The following is a 22,012-nucleotide window of genomic DNA, read 5'->3' on the forward strand; positions in this document are numbered from 1 at the left end:
TATTTGCAAAAATACCATTTGCGAATATTTTTACGCCAATCTACCTGCCAATATCCACCTTCATGGCATATAACAACTTATATATAACGTATCCACGCTAAAAACTGTCACAAATATTCAGTGAGTATAGTAAACACACAACAGAAACAATGCGAGAAGAAAATGATAGAGAAATTCCAACAGAGAGGGTACATTCCAACAGAGAGGGTACAAACACAAACAAATAAAAAAAAAAAAAAAAAAAGCAATAAACTAAATCAGGTATTCAAGAACACCCACACAAAATGAACAAAGACAAATTTTTGTCACTACATATGATCACCATATACCCCATTAGAAAAACTATTAATAAATTCGGTCCGATTATGCAGAGAACCCAAATTTGGTAAACTGTTCCAAAACATTCCCATGTTAGCACTAAGGAAAGGAAAGACTATTACAAACAGGGTTGTAAAAGGAGACAAAGAATAAAAGAATAAACTGACATTTTTAAAGGGGTTTTCCAGCAAAAATCTTTTTCTTTCAAATCAACTGGTTTCAGAAAGTTATATATACACTCACCGGCCACTTTATTAGGTACACCATGCTAGTAACTGGTTGGACCCCCTTTTGCCTTCAGAACTGCCTCAATTCTTGGTGGCATAGATCCAACAAGGTGCTGGAAGCATTCCTCAGAGATTTTGGTCCATATTGAAATGATGGCATCACACAGTTGCCGCAGGTTTGTCGGCTGCACATCCATGATGCAAATCTCCCGTTCCACCACATCCCAAAGATGCTCTATTGGATTGAGATCTGGTGACTGTGGAGGCCATTTGAGTACAGTGAACTCATTGTCATGTTCAAGAAACCAGTCTGAGATGATTCTAGCTTTATGACATGGCGCATTATCCTGCTGAAAGTAGCCATCAGATGTTGGGTACATGTGATCATAAAGGGATGGACATGGTCAGCAACAATACTCAGGTAGGCTGTGGCATTGCAACGATGCTCAATTGGTACCAAGGGGCCCAAAGAGTGCCAAGAAAATATTCCCCACACCATGACACCACCACCACCACCAGCCTGAACCGTTGATACAAGGCAGGATGGATCCATGCTTTCATGTTGTTGACGCCAAATTCTGACCCTACCATCCGAATGTCGCAGCAGAAATCGACACTCATCAGACCAGGCAACGTTTTTCCAATCTTCTACTGTCCAATTTCGATGAGCTTGTGCAAATTGTAGCCTCAGTTTCCTGTTCTTAGCTGAAAGGAGTGGCACCCGGTGTGGTCTTCTGCTGCTGTAGCCCATCTGCCTCAAAGATCGACGTACTGTACGTTCAGAGATGCTCTTCTGCCTACCTTGGTTGTAACGGTTGGCTATTTGAGTCACTGTTGCCTTTCTATCAGCTGGAACCAGTCTGCCCATTCTCCTCTGACCTCTGGCATCAACAAGGCATTTCCGCCCACAGAACTGCCGCTCACTGGATGTTTTTTCTTTTTCGGACCATTCTCTGTAAACCCTAGAGATGGTTGTGCGTGAAAATCCCAGTAGATCAGCAGTTTCTGAAATACTCAGACCAGCCCTTCTGGCACCAACAACCATGCCACGTTCAAAGGCACTCAAATCACCTTTCTTCCCCATACTGATGCTCGGTTTGAACTGCAGGAGATTGTCTTGACCATGTCTACATGCCTAAATGCACTGAGTTGCCGCCATGTGATTGGCTGATTAGAAATTAAGTGGTAACGTGCAGTTGGACAGGTGTACCTAATAAAGTGGCCGGTGAGTGTATATATTTGTAATTTACTTCTATTAAAAAATCTCAAGTCTTCCCATACTCATTAGCTACTATTTATCATGCAAGAAATGTTTTATTTTCAGTCTGACGCAGTGCTCTCTGCTGACATCTCTGGCCAAGACAGGAAATGTCCAGAGCACCAAGACAGAGTTCCTGTCTCGGCCAGAGATGTCAGCAAAGAGCAGTGTCAGACTGAAAATAAAACATTTCCTGCATGACATACAGCAGCTAATAAGTATGGGAAGACTTGAGAATTTTTAATAGAAGTAAATTACAAATCTTTATTACTTTCTGATATCAGTTGATTTGAAAGAAAGATTTTCACTGGATAACCCCTATAAGAACACAAAGTAAAGGAACATACGCATGCCTACAATGCCAAAACTGTTCATCAGTAATAAAAGGGGAATACATCAACGGTCCCACCCAAGGGTACGAAATACAAATTAAAGGTTTCCATACATGTAACACACAAAAAGGCATTTATATGTTGAATATGTGTGGCAAAACATATGTGGTACAGACAGCAAGACAAGTTTGTATAAGAATAAATGAACATAAAGCAATGATTAGAAAACATCTAAAAATGGATAAGATAGAGGAAGGCAAACATAAACCTGGAGCGACAAGCGTAGCAAGACACTTTAGACAGGCAGGACATCACATATATGAACTCAGATGGTGCATACTGGAAGAAATAGACACGAGACAAACAGCTCTTACTGCAAAGGTAAACATACTGGATCAGAAAATTAGATAGTGTTGAACCCTCTGGTCTCAATGAGTTATGTAGCTTTAAGGCTTTCTTATAGACATAAAAAAAAACCCTAGCAGACGACGTAAGTGTAAAATAGACATGCAAGAAGTGAAACAGTTATAAATATGTATGCATTGTAATACCATTATACAGTGTGCGTAATAACAATTGTAATCAATGAGGTAAATACTAACCTGTAATAACAGACGTCGGTACTTAGCTGAGCAGGTTCCACTCACCTGTGCGCATGAATAAGAAAGCTCTGCCTTCCGACATGTTGCGCGGCAGGGAAAAGGACACCTAGCCTCCAGCTGTCTCCAGTGTTGGTTACACGCAGCCAAATTTTCACAGAAAAAATAAAGACAAGTCGTTGGAAGACTGCAAAACGTGAGTGAACGTTCTTCATATGCGATACTCACTGAACATTGTGACAAAGTTTAGCTCAGATACGTTATATAATATAAGTATGCCGATGTCCCCTGTAGGTAGCTTCCTCCAGTAGATAGTTTGCCCCCTGCATGTAGGATTCAATGTAGGTATTCTGCTCCCCATAGGAAGAACCCCTCTGAAGGTAGTTCGCCTACTGTAGGTACGACCCCCAGTAGCGGATTATAATAGGGTGGTAGCCGGGGCCATGAGCTCCTGGGGGGCCCATGGCCACCCAAAAAGATGTAGTGTATTGTCTCCTGGCTACAGTTCTGCCATGACTTGCAAAAAATGCTGCTTTTTGTACCGCAGTTTTGCACAAATCAGGGCATCATGACTATCTATCCTGTACAATGAACACCACGCTAGTGCCGCCATTGTTACAGTGGGTGGGCGTCCAGGCTTGGTGAACAGCTCAGGGCCTACGGTAAAGTTAATCCGCCCCTGCGACCCCCTGAGAATAGTTTGCCTCCTGTAGGTAGGACCCCCCAGGATAATTTGCGCCCTCTAGTTAGAATGCCTGTTTGCTTGCCCCTGTAGGTAGAACCACTCCCAATGTCCTGTGTGTCCCCTACTTTGATCTCTTGTAGGCTGCAGGAAGCAGTAGGCCTATCGTTCAAAAGAGAACAAAGCAGAGGACGAACAGGAGTGCTTGTGCTAAATCTTGTGTGGGTGTTATCATGCCCATTGGAATGGCACTGGTATTCAATAACAGACATAATTGAGTACAACTATCAAAATAATGACCTTGATCCTCACCTGTTAAAAAACAACAGCTATAATTAACATGTTACACATTGGTTTATTTTTACTCAAACGGCTGTGCTTTTTTTCTTTTTTTACTGCTTGTAAACATAACCTTAGGCTGTGTTCACACATACCAGTGAATACATCAATTTTTCTTTTTCATAACAGTTCCTCTTTAAATGTACATTCACATATACAGAATCGGCAGCAGATTTGATGCAGTGTTCACACATCTTTTCCAGCTGTTACACTGACATCTCTCCCCTGTGCCAGTCACTGCGCTGTCTGCCCATTAAATTGAGAAATCAGTTCAACCCCCGCCCCTTTACCCATAAATCTCTCCACAATTCTGCCCCACCATACATCTCCTCCCTCATTTCCAGCTACCACCCTACCTATGTTATGTCCTGCTAATGATCTTACACTCACATCTTCCATAATCCGGACTTTTCTTGTGCTGCACCAGTTCTTTGGAATGGCCTAACCAAACACCTCAGACTAATTTCTAACACTCACAGTTTCAAGCATGCCCTAAAGCCTCATCTCTTTATGCACACCTATAACATTTCCTAAACTTGTGGAGACCTTCTACTCTATCTTTTGGCTGGTATCCCTGAGATCAGCAATCTGTTTTACTTATGGCTCTACTAGGTATTGCTCCCACCTAGTCAGAATCCTGCTCCACACTGATGAGGGGCAAACAGCTGTATGTGGATGGTTACCTGGCCTCGGTTTTTCCCTTGTCATTACATTGACTTATAGGGCCACTTAATATGGTGGTTTCCTTACAGGAGCCACCCCTTGGCTGGGTCCTTCCCGGAGGGATATCTGGCTAGTCCTGTGTTTTGAGACTCTTTGATAAGGCTCCACAAGCTCTTTTGCGTATTCATTTTTCCCAGGGGGCAATGCACCTAGGACTTCGCTGCATTGAGCGCCTTTACTAGCAGCCGGCAGTGTTGTCGTTTGGCTGATCTCCTTGAGATCAGCGACCTGTTTCTCTTATGGCTCTACTAGGCATTGCTCCCACCTGGCCAGAATCCTGCTCCACACTCATGAGGGGCAACACCCCAAAACAGCTGTATGTGGATGGTTACCTGGCCTTGGTTTTTCCCTTGTCATTACATTGACTTAAAGGGCCACCTAATATGGTGGTTTTGGTGGTTTCCTTACAGGAGCCACCCCTTGGCTGGGTCCTTCCTGGAGGGATATCTGGCTAGTCCTGTGTTTTGAGACTCTTTGTTGAGGCTCCACAAGCTCTTTTGCGTATTCATTTTTCCCAGGGGGCAATGCACCTAGGACTTCGCTGCATTGAGCGCTTTCACTAGCAGCCGACAGTGTTGTCGTTTGGCTGATCTCCTTGAGATCAGCGACTTGTTTCTCTTATGGCTCTACTAGGCATTGCTCCCACCTAGCTAGAATCCTGCTCCACACTGATGAGGGGAAACACCCCGAAACAGCTGTATGTGGATGGTTACCTGGCCTTAGTTTTTCCCTTGTCATTATTGAGTTTTAGGGCCACTTAATATGGTGGTTTCCTTACAGGAGCCACCCCTTGCCTGGGTGCTTCCCGGAGGGATATCTGGCTAGTCCTGTCTTTTGAGACTCTTTGATGAGACTCCACAGGCTCTACTTTTGCATACTCTATATCTCTGACAGTTCCATGCACTTTGTACCTGTACTAGCTCACCCAACAATTATAAGCACTTTTGGATTCTATGTACAATGGCTGTACCAATTGCATATAAAGCACTTGGTGCCTCTAGTGATACCCTCAGTCCTCCTAATCTTTAAGCTTTTATGAGCAGGTCCTTCGTTCCTTTTGTATTTTTATTTATTTAAATTATTCAATTCTGTAATGTGTGATGTGTAAATTTATCGCCTATATTCTGCAAGTATATGAATGTAGGTACTTTAAGATAGTGGGTCTTAGCCATGTCAAGATCATTGTTCACTTTGGAAAGTAATGATAGAGTCTGTAAACATTTACAGACATTAGTAACATTAGCAATGTGTTCTATGAATATGTGACAAAAAACACTTTAATTCTTGATCTTTTCAAACCAGGAAATAATTAGAAAAGATTTAGAAACCAACAAAATGATTACGGACTAGAATTCAGAGATGCTGATGAGATTTACCTTTTAAAAATTTATCTTAAGTATCAAAGTAAGACAGAGCAAAGCCAAGTTCCTTTAGTAGTTTACTGTCTACAAGTTTAATTGCTGGCACTCGTACTTCATTAACAGATGTGGTAGAGGAAGCAGGATTATTAGGTTTGCAAAAGAAACTCACAGTTTACAGCCTAGTGGCAATATTTTCACAGATTATGTTAAACATGTTGTGAATATATGAATGCAAAATGGAACAAAAAGGTCCTAGAATGTATTCCTACAGGATTTGCAAAATTTATGATACAAGGGATGTTGATGTCCCTCCTTATTGCTCTGGGATAAAAGCTCCTGAATTCCAAAGGAGGTTATTAAAAAAAAAAAAAAAAAAAAAAAAAAAATATTCACGTGAGAGTTACTATGTCTGTAAATTCGCATAAGTGAGCAGATTCTAAATGCCATGTGAATCGGAATACAACGTAGTCAAATGTTCAGCAGTGACATCTACAGAATTTTCCACCTTTCGTCAAAACTGCTGAATGTCACTACTATATTTGGTTAGTTGATAACATGCTCTCTGATCACAGTTTGTACACATGGCTCATTACGGCTATAGCTTTGACTTACTATTGCAAATGCACCAGAATTCGGTCACAATGTGTGTCCAAAACCTCCTTACATGACTTCATTCACATTTTTTGTAGCTTGTGTTTTGTACGTAATCATAAAAGCACTTTTATAGAGGTATACTTCTAAAGACTGGACCTAGATTAGTATTAGTAGCTTTGTTTTAATGATCCCTCTGGAACAATATTTTTTTTCTCATTAAAAAAGAAAAACACAATAAGTGCAAAATCCTTAGTGCACTCAGACATGGCTTGGTACTGATTGCCAGCTGTTCCTGTGTGGGACAAGACTTCACTGCTGCGCACCCACATTCAGTATCAAAAATCCTTGTGCTTGCATTGTCTGGTCAGCTCTCTTGTCAAACAGCACCAAAACCTCTGTAACCCTCTCAGTGACATTATACTGGCTGAATTATTGCATAAAAACGAGCATCGTCTCCATAGTTAAAATTTGGGCTATTGTGCATTAGACTATGGATGGAAATGTCTGCATAAAGTCAGATAAACTTCAATCTTATTCCATACAACAAGCTATTTTTTAGTATTTTGCCTGTGAATGGAAAATAAAACCTATAGCTTAAAATCAGTACAAAATGAGAAAATGAAATTAGTTACATTGAAATTACTCAACTTTAATACAGTGTAGTCTAGCAGGCTTTAGAAAGAATGGGGTTTTAGGTCAATACATTTTAATCCACTACTAGGGTCCATTACATTAGTTTATGCGTAGAGAAATAAAATGTATTACGGCCAAAGCGTAGTTCAAAAATGGCTTATAGTCAACAAACATGGTTCCCATGATTTAACAACTCTATCAGTGATATTCTGACACTTTATAAACTGGGAATGGTTAGGAACTGATTGATAAAACAGTCATAAATTCACCCCTGGGCACTAGAGTTATTACTAAACTCTGGAGTTTTACTTAGGTAGTTTATTACAGGCTCAGAAACCCCGGATTGATTTATAGCCTGGCATTCCATCCCCATTCATTACCTATTTATAATACCTTCACTCTGTCAGTAATAAAGACAAGTATTTGATGTACTTTTATTTCCTTTCACATACACACTGCCTTCAATAGGGATTTTGTTTTTAAATAAATATTTTATATTTTGTATATATTTACACACACATACATTTACACACATATTTTGTCCTCAGGTTGAAAACACTCAAATACTCGTGTTTGAATAATTTACATAAATATTTGATGAATGATGAAATACTTGAAAAGATTATTAACAATGAACATCGGGGAGGAATGATCAAAAGCAGTGAAAGTAAAACATGAAGCTGTTATCCATAGTAGCCAGATTCCAGCTTTAAAGAGGCTATATGTTTTTACAGTCCTACTTGTTACAAGGGTTAATAAGTACATTACATTTAACACTACACAGTGTCCAGTAATGGCAACAGTTGTCTGTGCAAGAATTCACCCCTAGCATTAAACCCTTCATGACCAAAGGTAATTGCTGCACGGATTTCCAGATCAAATTGAAGCAATATACCTCCCCACTTTTTAAGAGCCATAACGCTTTTATTTTTCCACCTAAAGGGCTGGTTAAGGCGTCATTGTTTGGGCCATGAGCTATAGTTTTTATTGGTATCATATTAGTACAAAAGAATATTTTTGATCACTTTATTCATATATATTTCATTATTTGTATAATGTGAAAGGGGGCGATTTAAACTTTTATTGAAGGAGGGTTTTTTTTATTTAACCCCTCCAAGATAGAGCACATTGATGCACGGATGTCTGGCTTTTATTTTTCCACCTACAGGGCTGGTTGAGGTGTCTTTTTTGCGCCATGATCTCGTTTTAATTAATATATTTGTGTAAAAGAAAAATTTAGATTTCTTTTTATAATTTTTTTTCTGATATATCATTATCATAATTATTTTTATAATGGGCAAGGAGGTATACTAAACTTACTGGGGGAGGGGTTATGGTTTTTTTTTTACACTTGTTTTCACTTTAAATCATTCAATCATAAGATTGCATATACCGATCTATGCTATGCCATAGCATAGATCAGTTTTATCGACGATCTATGCACAGATGGCTGATTTGACAGGACGGATGTAAGTGACTTACCTCTGCCCATCTGTACAAGCAATCAGGACCCCCACAGCATGGCTGCAGGGGTGTCGATCACTCAATGACAGGAGCTTGTCCTGTCACTGAGTACCTAAAACGGCGCAATCACTATAGATGACAGCATTTAAAAGGATAACTACAGGCAGCTGCGAAATAGCAGCTGCCCCTCATTACCCTCGGCTCCCGGGACACTGATGTCCCGGCTCTCACTGCAGCAGTCTCGCATACATCAAACCCCTTCAATGTAAGGAATATAATATATATACATATATTATTCCTACTGCACAGGGTATGTGCAGTAGGAACGTATATGTACATATTACTGATGTGAAGGGGTTAAAAAATTTTTTATTTAACTCTTTATAAGTCCCTATAGTGGAGTTGTATATGTAATCATTAGATTGCATACTTATCAACACCATGCCTTTGCATAGCATTGCGCAGTATTATCCTGAGGTAGACGCTATAAGAAGTTTACCCATATGACAGGATGGTAAGTGTGGCATGTTGAAATGGATGGTACTAGCTGGTGTCAGCTCAGCCGAAGGTGTTAGTGTCATGACGCCAGTGCTTGTCCAGCACACAGGTGTGATGTTACCTGCTTGTTTGTGTGGCTGGCTGTGTTCCCCAAATGGTCAGTAACCAGCCAGGTTACAGTGGGTCCTTTGGGCTCGTCACGGTAGTCCTGAGTGACAACTAACCCACCTAGACTATTGGTACTGCCACCCACAGAAAGGGGAAAAATAACCCAAAGTGTGCGGTTGTGTGTTATAGGTGCTGGTGCAGATAGAAGATGACAGATTCCCAGTGATGTAAAAATAGAACAGCCTTACTGTCAAGTTCTTTAATAATACAATACACTCTTGCAGAATACATAAATCTTTGACACAGACTTAGTGCTTGAACTTGTTGTGTTTAAGGAGGTGCTTGAGAGGTACAGTAAAAGAGGCAGCTGTAGCGGTGCTTGAAGAGTAGAGTGGAAGAGAGGAGTTTATCAGAGGAGCCCCAACCCAATGTAGCTGTGTACTCTGACGGAACTTGAAGATATACTTTATAGTGAGAAGTTTACGTGTAGTTGTGTTTAGACTTTGGTCTGACCACCTTCTGCCCTGTGTTGAGCTACCCATCCTGTCAGGGTACTACAAGCCCCAGCCGTGGTTATCTGGTTATGAAGGAGTGTATCTTACCTTCATCCTCTGTGCAATTTTCTTGTACTTTGTAATGTAATCCATATGCTAATGAGGCTCGTTGCTGCACTGAGGGCAGGACTACTGCACTGATCCAGCCTGCCCCTTCTGATGAATACTAAGGTGACATCATTCTGGCGCTCATCACTGCAGAAAACCAGATAAAAAGGACCTTGTTTAAAAAGGAGTCCTGAGCGCTCTCACTATACAGTTATAGCGCTGATCTGTTGTGTGCAAACTAAAGTGTTTCCATATTTGCTTCATGTTGCAACAGACATTGAAGCAGGAGCCTATATCTATTTTTTAATACCCTAAACACGCTGTACATTCCTGTACAAAACTTCAATGTGGGAGCTGATCTCCACTAAGTGGGTGGTGTGGCACAGTTCTCCCTCACGTCCACCCAATGGCTGATGAGTGCCAGCCACAGAGCCCTATACATTAACAATTCCATTTTTTTTTTTTTTTTTTTTTAAGCAAATTCATCTTCTCTGGAGGTCAGAGAGTTCTGTTAGCCAAGCAACCCCAAAAACTCCAAACCCTTAGGAACAAGGCCCGATCAAAAAAGGCCATATTAGGTACCAGACTACAATGTTATTTTATGTAAATACCAATAAAAGTAGACAAAGTGATTTAAAACACAGTCCCCTTTCATTTGTGGTTGTCATTTTATATGCTCAGTGGCACGACCAGTTAATAGCACTAGTCAGGGAGAACACCAAACAGTTCAGTAATGATGCTCTGATCTGGTCAGGCCTCCCCGATTCCAGACTATAAATAGCAGGCGTTTGTTGCAAGATTTTTTTTCTTGCAAATTATAGTGAGTAGGTGTCAAATCCCCTTCTATTGGTACACATATCTATATGTAATAGCATGTCATGTGGTCATCCAACTACATGGTTGCAGTATTTCAATAACAGGGTGACAAACATCCAAATATAGGGGGCCACAGAAGTTGGGAAGTTGGACTGACAGGCTCCAAAATTACTTTAAGAATGACCCTTATATATGTGCTGGCTTTAAATTTTAGAGGAAAAAAAATTGACAGGTGCACAAAACTGCCTGAATAGCCTGGAATGGTTAGTGTGAACAGTCCGCTAAGCTAAAAGCAAAGTTTGTATGCTGGTATGTTTAAAAATAGCCAACATACATTATTCAAGATGGGTAATTAAAAAAGATCAAAACGAAAACAAAGAAAACTGGTATTTTAAAACTACTTAGGAGCAAAGTAATTGTTAATTACCTTACCTGTGTCAATGGGCGATTATATTAGGCAGAATGAGAACAGCCAGAATAAGGGATTATTTATACGTCCCTTAAATTAAGGGTCCTACAGGCGGGGAAGCCTTGTAATAGACTGTTTCCCCGCGTGGCATGATGCATCAATGTAATGCTGGGAGTGGGGAAACTGTTTGAATCTCTGAGGCTCTGTCACTACAGTGAAGTTAGTTACAAGACCTCCCCGTAGGGCCCATAACTTATGGGACGTGTGAATAAGACTTAAGGCTGCATTCACACATCCATGGAGAGGCGTTTAGTCCGTAATATCCATCCAGCATACAAGTGTATAGACAGTATATTACCTGTATACAAGACATGTTAATGCAGCTTAAAAAGGTGTTCTCCAGGGTTGGAAAGATTTTTATAGTTTGCTGCAGTTCTATACAAAGATACTATTCTTACCTCTCACAAATTCCCCTGATGTCCACCTGCAGTTTCTCTGGGTCCTTCACTGAACAATCCCACCATCAGTTTGAGACCCCCCTCATCACCACTTCCAGTGGCAGCTATCTTCTCCCCATTCAATGCCTCAAGACGTTTAGGAATGAGGAGGGGTGCATTTGTAAGTTTACAGAACAGGGTTATAGTCTTGGTAATATAAAAGTTGTTGCCCAATTTACAGAAGTTTAAATAACCATAGTATAGTTCCTAATATACCACTAACTTATATGCAGTGCTGTTAGCCCAGCACTTTATGTAATCGAGCCCCGCTCACTTATTTCCCATCACTGGATAGACAGCTCCTTCATCCACAAGATGGTATCCGATGGGGCATGTGATGCACACTAGTCACATGCCTCATCATCGAAAGCCGTTCAGCCAAAGCCAAACTACGGTACATAGCTTACTGGTGCAGAACAGAGTACTACACAAGTACTGTATTATCAACACTGTTTATTTAAAAACTGCTGTAAAAATTGGCCAACCCCTTTAACCAGACAGTCCAAGAGATGCTGGGGAGGGACACACCTCACGGTTTGCATTGATCTAGATTCATAAATTGCCTAACTTTAGATGCTGCAGTAAGCTCTTACCAAGGTTAGCAATACCATAGGATTTCTCACAAGCTATAAGCCATCTTATATATTATAAATCTTCAAATTATATTCTTAAGAAATATTTCATAAAGGACAGTCATTATTTGTAAATTCTAAATCTATCACATTTCGACAAAATCTAGAAACAATGCATCATTGCTACCACAAGGATACTAATGTGAAGGCTTTGATGACCTTTCAAAAGAGATTAGCAAGAAGCATTCACAGTTCTGATCATTACCCGTTGGTCTTAGACCAAAGCAATGAATTTACATTTCATTACAAAGCATTCAGCTTCATAGTCGGAAGCCTGGCATTTTGTTAACTGAAGAATCCATTTCTTGGAGTCAATCCTATTTCTCTCCACATATTGAGCATACAGTTTAACTCTAGTAACCACAGCTGTGGCTTAATTAACGACCTCAATAAATCCTACTTAAGAACTGCCGACAGCTAAAGAATTATGCAAATGCGCCACCACCCATGTCCTAGTAAACAGTCCATGTTTAGAGGGGAGATGGCCGCCACAACATCTATGGAGGGGTAGGACAATTACGAAAACACACTTAAAAATAGAGGTAAAATTATTTTATTTAAATGGAACAAATGAAAAACATTTAAAGGACACAATTAAAAAAGACAGTTTTACTTTACAAGTATCCACATGATGATTACTGATGACACAACCCGATAGCTAGCTAGATCTCCGACATATATTTTACAGACTATAATACAGAACAGGAATATTAGGTTGATATTCTATGTACACTGTGAAAGTCCTTAGTAGATGTTAGACCACTGTAACCTTGCAACTTGAGAGAATGTCTTCTACTAGTCTCTTGTATACCCAGGCATCACCTTTAAGCCGCTGCCTTCTGATCCCTACTACATCTGGTTTGTTTAGTTGACACACTTCTAGTTCAAATTGCATTGTCACCTTTCCAAAGTCAGACTGCGTTTTGCATTTTAATGTATATCTGAGGGGGGGAAAAAAAAATAAATAAATAAACACAAAAAGTTGCCAAGCTGCCAACTGTGGCACATCCCATCTTATTAATGCAGTAAACTGTTGTAAGAGATAGGCTAAAATACACTATTACAGGGCACCGCTATGGAATAAGTTAAACATTTGTGCCTGCAGCTTTACAAGTGCATAACACATTTAAAAAAATGTCTTTATCTATTTCCCCAATTAAATTTATTAAATTGTGAATTTCTTCACCAATGTTCACAGGCAATATTTTACCTTCTCATATGTAGCGTATAAACATGATGTGAACCAAACCTCTGCAATTCTTACTTTTTAGACTGGAATAGAGAAGGCACTTATATATGTAGTTTTTTTAATAAAACATTACCTGAGAATGTTAAAGGGGTATTCCTAACTCAGCTAATAGTTTAACCTATAGGACACATCAAGTGATTTTTGCATACATTAGTTTACAAAACTTGCAGCCTCCTGATGACGCCCTTTCCCTCCTATTGGTGACGGCTTGTTTTTAGGGTACCGACAACCACTCTGCTCTGGACACTGGTCGCCCAGATTTATCAGTTTGATGGTGTGTTTACTTAGACAGATTTATCCGAGAGATTTTTTAAGCCAAAGCCAGGAATGTAATATGACCTGTTCTCTGTTTATAGTCTGTTCCCGGCTTTGGCTTCAATAATCTGTCAGTTAAATCTGTGTAAACGCACCATAAGACAATCGGACACGCTTCTGGCTCAAATAAAAAGCAACCAGAGTTCAGCTTTTATTTCTCAGAGTGAGCTGCTCAATGCCAGAGACAAAAATGGGTCGGATTTTTTGTCTCCGACAGATTGATAAATCTGGGCCTATATCTTTATAGACACTGTGTGTGTGTGTGTGTGTGTGTGTGTGTGTGTGTGTGTGTGTGTGTGTGTGTGTGTGTGTGTGTGTAATTTATCAAAATGGTGTAGTGCTTTGAACGCACCAAGAAGCTAATGAATATTAGTGTTCCACCAACTAACAGACTTTGGCGTGTAAGTGTGGCCCAGACTGGAGGGGCTTAGCACCAGCTCATGAAAAACATTTTAACTAAGCGTGCCGTGAACACCAAAGACTACTGCAACAAGACGTATCAATCACAGACAGATGTGCAAAACGCAGCATGCTAAGGGTATAGGCTTTTTTTCCCCAAACTGTGGTGTTTATTTTCCCCCATAGACTCCAATGGGATTGATCTGGATGTTTAAAAACACCATTGCTGTGCGTATTGCATTTTTTCTTGCTTTTTGTCACCTTTTGTGGTCCAGCAGCTAGGTCATGTGATGGTAGAAGAAAATAAGTTCAGCATACAAAAATGCCTAAACCACAAAATAAGATCATTCACAGTGTCAAAAATGCTGGAAAAAAAAAGATGCCAGAAATGCACCGCATTGGTAAGCGTGCATGAGGACACCCTTAAAGTGACACTGTCACCCCCTATTTGCATTTTGACTGCTCTCCACAGGTGTAAAGGGTAAATGTTACAGCTTTCAATACTTATTTTATATCACACCTCATGGTGCTTGCTCTGGTAAAAAGTGGTTTTTATCACCTGTGGATTGGTATATGTGGGCAGGGCCTTGCGGTTTGTGTCACATCGCTCCACCCCTAGCGCCACCCCATCCGTGACGTCATCGATGCCTCCTCAGCGACCATTGGTGTGGGAAAGTCTAGGGGGGTGGGGCCTAGATCTTTAGGTTGGCCCTTCCAATGGCTGCTGAGGGGCGGGCTCTATGTGGTGATGATGTCACGGGTGGGGGCAGGGCTAAGTGGTGCTAGGGGCAGAGCAATGTGGCACATAGACCACAAGGCCCCGCCCACATACCAATCCACGGGTGATAAACACTTTTTACCAGTACAAGCACCATGAGGTGTGATATAAAATAAGTAATGAAAGCTGTAACATTTACCCTTTACACCTGTGGAGGGCAGTCAAAATGCAAATAGGGGGTGACAGTGTCACTTTAAAGCAAAGCAGTGGTCAGTAACCTAGACAACAAGCAGAGGAAAGAGCAGCCTATCAGGAGAAGGAGGAAAGTTTCCCAAAATAATATATTTGTGAAAATACTTAATGTTACGTGTTCTACAGGTTTAACTGTTGGTGGAGATGAGAATACTCCTTTCATTAAAAAAACAAAACAGAAAAAAAAAACCTGATTAAAAACAAAAAAGAAAAATAAATCGGGTCGTCCAAATGCACTTACCCCTTCTGTACATAGTCTACATTCTTCTGTGGCAGAACTCTGACTATTTCATTGAGTAGCTGGTCAGGATTCAACAGATGTGTCATGGTCACATTGTAGTGTGCCTGTAACATATAGTAAACGTTATTTTAACCCTTTTATTATAAAACAGAACATATGTTAGGGGAAACAGAAATTTTCTGATTCGCAGTAAAGCCTTAAGTAGTTTTACCCTGAGTTTTCTGGGTCCATCTCTTGTACATCCTTTACGTTTGCTTGGAGTTAACATTGTTATTACTTTATCAAGTCCTCTTTCCAGACTCCCAAAAACCTTTGCTCCTTTTTTCTTCTGAGCACTATCTAGATGTGCTTGATTTAAGTCCAAATCCACTGAGCGACAGCTGAAAAGGTAAACCAGCCATGTGATGTAGATAGACAAGTTTTATTGCCATGTGGCACCACCTGGTGGACATTCTGGTTTGTTACATACTGCAAAACTCCACATCCTTAACATTTGATATAACGCACTGAAATAAACATTGAATTGTACACCTATATCTTCAGTTTTAAATGCAGATACCACCTGAAAAGCTATTTTTTTTTATATAACTGCAAAAGTTATGAAAAAGCTAAAAACTTTCTACAGAATGGCTTTAGCTTCACTGCACATTAGGGTAGTTTCCCCACAAAATTGTAAGCGACGGAAAAAAAAAATGTAAATGATTTTTTTTTTTTTTTAAGTAAACAAAGAAGTCATTGACCACATTTTTCTGTATGTTATCATGAAACATACTGAAATGGATACTAAAACGCTGCCTTAGGCAGGTTAAAGTTTAACCAACAATTTGTATTTAACTATTTAAGAGGATATCCAGGATTAAATAAAGCCCAACTACTTTCTTGCAGAAACAGCACCACCGCTGCCCTCAGGTTGCGTGTGGTATTACAATTCTGCACCAACCCCTTTAAGGGTGCGTTCACACCTACAGGATCTGCAGCAGATTTGATGCTGTGTTCAGTTATTTAAATGAAATCTGCTGCAGAAAATCTGCTGCAGATCCTGTAGGTGTGAACGCACCATTATGGAAGTGAGCCACAAAACACCCAAACTCAGGACAAGAGTGGGTGCAGTTTTTGGAAGAAAAGGGCCATTTTTTTTTAAGCCGGTATAACCCCTTTAAGTAGCTTGTCTAGGTGTTAAAGGGAACCAATCAACGAAATCTAGCACCCAGCTACACCAAAAAGAGCTCCTACATAGCCCCCCCCATATTTTCATTTTCTTCAGCTGTATCTGTATATTGAGGAAAAACGGGACAGCAGAGGCTACCAATGGGGTCTCTCTGTCAATCATCCCCAAAGAGCACACTGACAGTCACAGAGCTGTGACTAGTTACATCCTGGTCTCCACCGAGATGACCAATTCCTGCTAGTCTCCCTGCATCGCGCGTCAGAATAAAATATGTTTTTCCTTGATACACAGATAGAGTTGAAGACAACACATCTAGGCAGCTCCCCTACCACAAGAGCTCTATTTGGTGCTGCTGGCAGCTATATCAGCACAATAGTTCCCTTTAACAGTAGTTATATGGTCACCCTGAAACCCTGAGTGCATAAAATGGGCTTTTAAATGGTGCAGTCACACCTGAGTCCCAATGCCCATGTGGAAGCTGTATAAGAGACACTATTGCTGTAAATCATAGTTATCAAACAGCCCTCCAGCTGTTGCAAAGTTACAATCACCATGAAGTCTGAAAAGCCCAATGCAAAACCTTTGCTGTGCAGACATAATAGGAATTGTAGTTCTGCTACAGCTGGAGGGCTGCAGGTTTGACCTACTGTTATAAATGGCACATATTGGGATCACGATGCAGAATCCTGCTCCAGCCCATGATCTCAAGCTTGGTGTTTCCTTGAATGTGGACATTTAGCAACCAAATACTAAGGGAAACCCTTTAGCACAAAATCAGGCCCCTGATAGGAAGCTGCCATAGTCACTTGTCATTTTCAAAAGGAAAAACCTAAATTTAAATTCAAACGGACGATTCATGTAGTGTATGAATGATTTAGATTCTCCAATACTACATTCAAAAGCTCTATAAAAAAAGGCAATGGAGGGAATAGAGGAACCCCTAAAATTATGCTATCACTTACCGTCTATCTGGACTTATTCCAGAGGTCACCTCACTGCTGGCCTGGGCAGCTTTCTTTACAGGAGTTTCTCTGTCTGTAGAAATCTTTTCTACAATAGATTACAAAGTTACATTACCACCAGCAGACAAAGACCACTAAAAAGATTGCATTTCTAAAACAATACTTAGCAGGTAAACTACAAAAAGTAGAACCATTACCAAAAATAAAACACATTCTGTTGCAGTCAGTGGTTTGGTGCCTGCATAAAAGGAAGTGTGGCTACAAGATGGTGCCTTACAGCCCTTAGAAGAAATTATTATTATTATTTAATTTTCACAGCGCACCTAATTCCAGAGCGCTATACAGGTAACAGGGTTAACAAAGAAGAACATTACAAGATCAAAACACATTACATGAAGGCAGATGGCAGGCTGATACATGGGGAAGAGGACCCTGCCCGCGAGGGCTTACAATCAGCCATAAAATGACAACAATGCAATACGTACATATGAAAAAAGCAGTGTTATCCAACCTATTGCTTTCCAGCTGTTGCAATACAGCAACTCCCATCATGGACCACACATTGTGATCATCTTGTTACATAACAGGTTCTTTCAGTCTGTATTATATTACAGAGCAGGGGGAGAGAGATATATACAACTCCATCTTTGTGGAAGAAATTCATCTATTGATTGAAATCTTAAAGGGAACCTGTCACCCCCCGTGCCAGGGTGATAGGCTCCCGACCCCCCGCTACAGCCCCCTATACTCACCTGATCCCGCTTCTGGATCCGGTCAGGTCACAGAGATATCAGCCGCTGCAGCCCGGCGCGCGTGCTGAGAGATGAGTCAAATGATCATAGAGAACGACGGAGCGCTGGACTCTCCTGTCATTCTCTATGAGCGTTGGACTCATCTCTCAGCGTACGCGCCGGGCAGCAGATATCTCCGTGACCCGACCGGATCCCGAAGCGGGACCCGGCAGGATCAGGTGAGTATAGGGGGCTGTAGCGGGGGTCGGGAGCCTGTCACCCCCCGTGCTCCCTTTAAGATATAGATAAAAAAAATTAGATATTAAAAAAATGTATGAATCTGGATTAGTGTGCATATGGTCATCTTTTCTTATTTTAACACATGAGCTCAATAGAATACACCTGTTCATAGGTCAAGAATTAGACTACCGTATGTTGGGCTATACAGAAATTTTTACCATTTCAGACTAACCATACCTTTCATGACTAACCATAGTATATATAGGTAGGCAATCATGAGCAAGTGTATGGAGCGGCTAAGAAGCTGAGCCCACTCTGCTACACATATCAGCAGACACCTACTGTGTATAGACACCCACTGCTAGTGAGTGACAGCAGCGATCCCGCTAAAGTCTGTCATTTAATGCATCTATCAGGCATTTGATTGGCACCCCCACAACGTAGCTGAGGGGGGGCTGCGAGATTACCCCCAGAGCCCTTTACTTAACCTCCATAACTCATTTCTAAGCAAAAGCTTACTGATAAAACCTAGAGAGGGGCGAATTCACAGTAATAACGAAGCAAAGAACTTAAATTCTCTGCAATCTGCTCATCAGCCTGCTGCCTTGTAACTGACTGCGGCTCTGTGCTGCTCTTCCGCGGGTGCTGGGAAAAGCTGGATCCAGTCCTGGGAAAAAGGGAAGTTTCCAAGTACTGGATCCAGCTTTTCCCAGCAAGCGAGGAGGAGAAGCACAGAGCCACAGAGATCTAAAGGAATCTGAATAAAGTTCTCGGATCAACGACCCTTTTACAAAATCTACCGAGTAGAACCTATAACGTAGGGATGAGTGAATTTACAGCGAAGTGCTTTTCTAGGCTCAGCAGTTGGCTTGTCAGATGTCTAACTTTGAACCTCACTCCCCTCTAGGTGCCTGGAAAAGCTGGATACAGTCCTGGGAAGCTTCTACCATGACTGCATCCAGCTTTTCCAGGCACCCAAAGCGGAGTTCAAAAGGTAGCCGGCTGACAAGCCAACCGCCGAGCTTAGCTAAGCGCTTTGCTAGTACTGTAAATTTGCTCATCTCTGCTGTAATGTTTTACTCAAAATATGTATTCAATGTCCCTTGACCACTTCTTTTGGCAGTGTTCCATAGTGTCAGTGCCCTTACAGTAAAGAATGCCTGTGTGCTAGAGCAAAACCTCTAGTCTAGGCATAGATGATGTGCCCTTGTTATGAATGCAGTCCTGTGTATAAATAGATCACAGCAGAGAGCTTTGTACTGCCCTTTGATAGGTTTATACATTAGGTTACACCCTCAGTCACAAGGTTATTTAGCTTGGAAAAAGGCAGCTATCTTTTTTTGGGTACTATAGTTCTCCCATTAGTTATTACTCGGGTTGTCCTTTTTAAAACCCTCTCCAGCTCCATAATGTCTCTCTCGTACACAGTCAGCGTAAGTGTAAAGCCTGCAAAAGCGTGAAATTATTGGATTTTTGCTCACATCACATAAAAAAAAAATGTAATCAAAAAGTCAAGTGAGATACCAATAAGAAGAAAAAAAAAAAAAAGAAAGAAAAGAAAAGACTATGGTGCAAAAAACAAGCCCTCAAATAGCTCCATACAGCAAAAAATAAAGAGTGGATCAGAATAGAGCAATTTCAAAAGTTTTGTTTGAAAGCAGTACAATATATAACAGTATATAAGTTGCCTACTGTAATCATACTGGCTTGAGGAACATAATAGGTCGGTTTTACCACAAAGTGAACTGTGTAAAGATGAAACCTCAATTGCTCCCCCTGCCCCATCCTTAAAAGAGTTAAAAGAATTATTATTATTTATTATTATTTTTTCAATATGTATTTCCATGTCACTGTTACATAGTACTGCAGTCTACATTTTTACATTAAGTTAGCTGTTAGTTTAGAGGCTTGTAAAATCATTCTCAAAAGATCTAATAAATGTGGCCACTAGAAAGCTCACAAAACTTTGTTAGGCAGCTTAGCTGTCCTCTTCACTGTAAGGCTATATGCAGTAAAGTCCATTTTTGCTAGGAACCCTGGTGCATGCACAGTGGAGCCCAGCTCCTTCTACAGATATTTCAATAGAATTTAGCTCCAGGCTTATAGTAGGCCACTTCTGAATAGTCCAAGGCATTGCACTTATCCATTCTTGGATGTTTTAGCTGTGTGTTCTGGGTCATTATAAACGTTGGAAGACCCATGACCCAAGTCAGACACCTGACTTTCTGACCCTGGGCAGCACATTTTGCTCCAAAATGCCTTGATAGTCTTCATTGGACCCTACACCCTACACAGATTCAAGACATTTTGTGCCAGATGCAGCAAAGCAGCTCAAAAACATAACCAAGCCTCCTTGACAGTTCACAGTAGTTGCAATCTTTTTTTTCTTTGTAGGTTTCATTTTTATGTCTGGGAACATAGAGATGTGAATTGCTAAAGTTCCATAAACCTTAAAGTATCACTGTTTGGCCCGAGTGCTCAGACCCGTACCAATCCTGAGAACAAGCCAGAAGACCGCGCTAAAGGCCCTATTACACCAAAAGATGTCCGACAGATTATTTTACTGATTTTTTCAGCCAAACCCGTAATGGATTTGAAAAGAGGAGAAGTCTGTCTTATCTTTACTGCCTGATCTCTGTTTATAGTCCATTCCTGACTTTGGCTAAAAAAAAAAAATCTGTCAGATAATCTGTCAGACGTCTTTTGGTGTAATAGGGCCCTTACATAGAAAGTCAGACGGAGCCTGACTGATATCACATGACACAGAGCCGGTGTTCCCCCAACTCGTTCTCGCGACCGGTATGGGTCTGAACACTCAGACCTGGACATACCAAAACTTTTCACGTCTCACGTGACTTGTAAAAACTTTTCACAAACGAGAAACACTTTAAACTACTGAATATTATGTTCAACAGTAGAACTCAAGCTGTTTGGAGACTGTCTTATAGGCTTTACGGTTTGTCTAGCCTTTTCTTTCTAATCTCCTGAGACATCTCTCTACTTAGCATTCTTTGGCCCATGTTTAGTGTGGTACACTATGCTACCAAACACAGTGACTACTTTTCACTGTAAAGATTGCCAAATAGGGGCCACTATATACATTTGCCTATTATCACTCATCTTAATAGTTGCAATAAGAATTACATGAAGCAAACATTGAAAATAAAAGAAGAGAATACTACCTCTTCCTGGCACCAGAATATTATTGTTGGGGGTTGTAAGTATACCCTTCCTCTTAGTACTAGGAGTCCATGGTGCTGGATGAACAAATAGACCTTCATTCTTGGATATCTTGGTGTTGAAGTTTTCTTTATCTTCTGTTATGTTTATATAAGCCTTTTGCTTTATTGGTGTCGACGGTGCAGAATCCACACTATTCAGTTCAGCACGAAACTTGGTGCGCTGCACAAATGACATGGGAAGTGGTCAGTAAGTTTTTGCTCAAAAACTTGTATCCTTTTAAACTGATAGGCAGATAAGGTTTCTCAAAAACATTTGATTGCAATGGACTTTTTTTTAATTTGTTGTTTACATTTACTTTTTCTACCGTTCTTACAATTAAATTCAATGGACTTTTTAATTAAGCCACACCCAAAAGGCAATTAGTAACCCCAAACTAGAATAATGTACAAACACCAGACAGCT

The 22,012-nt window shown here is 40.6% G+C and overlaps 1 protein-coding gene across 3 annotated transcripts in view; it reads right to left on the reverse strand.

Moving 5' to 3' along the window:
- Positions 1 to 12,662: 12,662 nt before the first annotated feature.
- The window catches only part of MELK (maternal embryonic leucine zipper kinase), a 50,008-nt gene continuing 40,658 nt past the window's right edge, over positions 12,663 to 22,012 (reverse strand). For all 3 annotated transcript variants that reach the window (XM_069964373.1, XM_069964374.1, XM_069964372.1), the window contains exons 14-18: positions 21,550 to 21,769; positions 17,397 to 17,484; positions 15,478 to 15,646; positions 15,267 to 15,370; positions 12,663 to 13,033 (exon numbers count right to left, since the gene is read on the reverse strand). In XM_069964373.1, coding sequence (XP_069820474.1) covers positions 12,847 to 13,033; positions 15,267 to 15,370; positions 15,478 to 15,646; positions 17,397 to 17,484; positions 21,550 to 21,769 — 768 coding nt within the window. In that variant the 3' untranslated portion in view covers positions 12,663 to 12,846. The remainder of the gene's footprint in view (positions 13,034 to 15,266; positions 15,371 to 15,477; positions 15,647 to 17,396; positions 17,485 to 21,549; positions 21,770 to 22,012) is intronic.

Source organism: Dendropsophus ebraccatus, chromosome 3, assembly GCF_027789765.1.
Source record: "Dendropsophus ebraccatus isolate aDenEbr1 chromosome 3, aDenEbr1.pat, whole genome shotgun sequence".
Classification (NCBI taxonomy): Eukaryota; Metazoa; Chordata; class Amphibia; order Anura; family Hylidae; genus Dendropsophus; species Dendropsophus ebraccatus.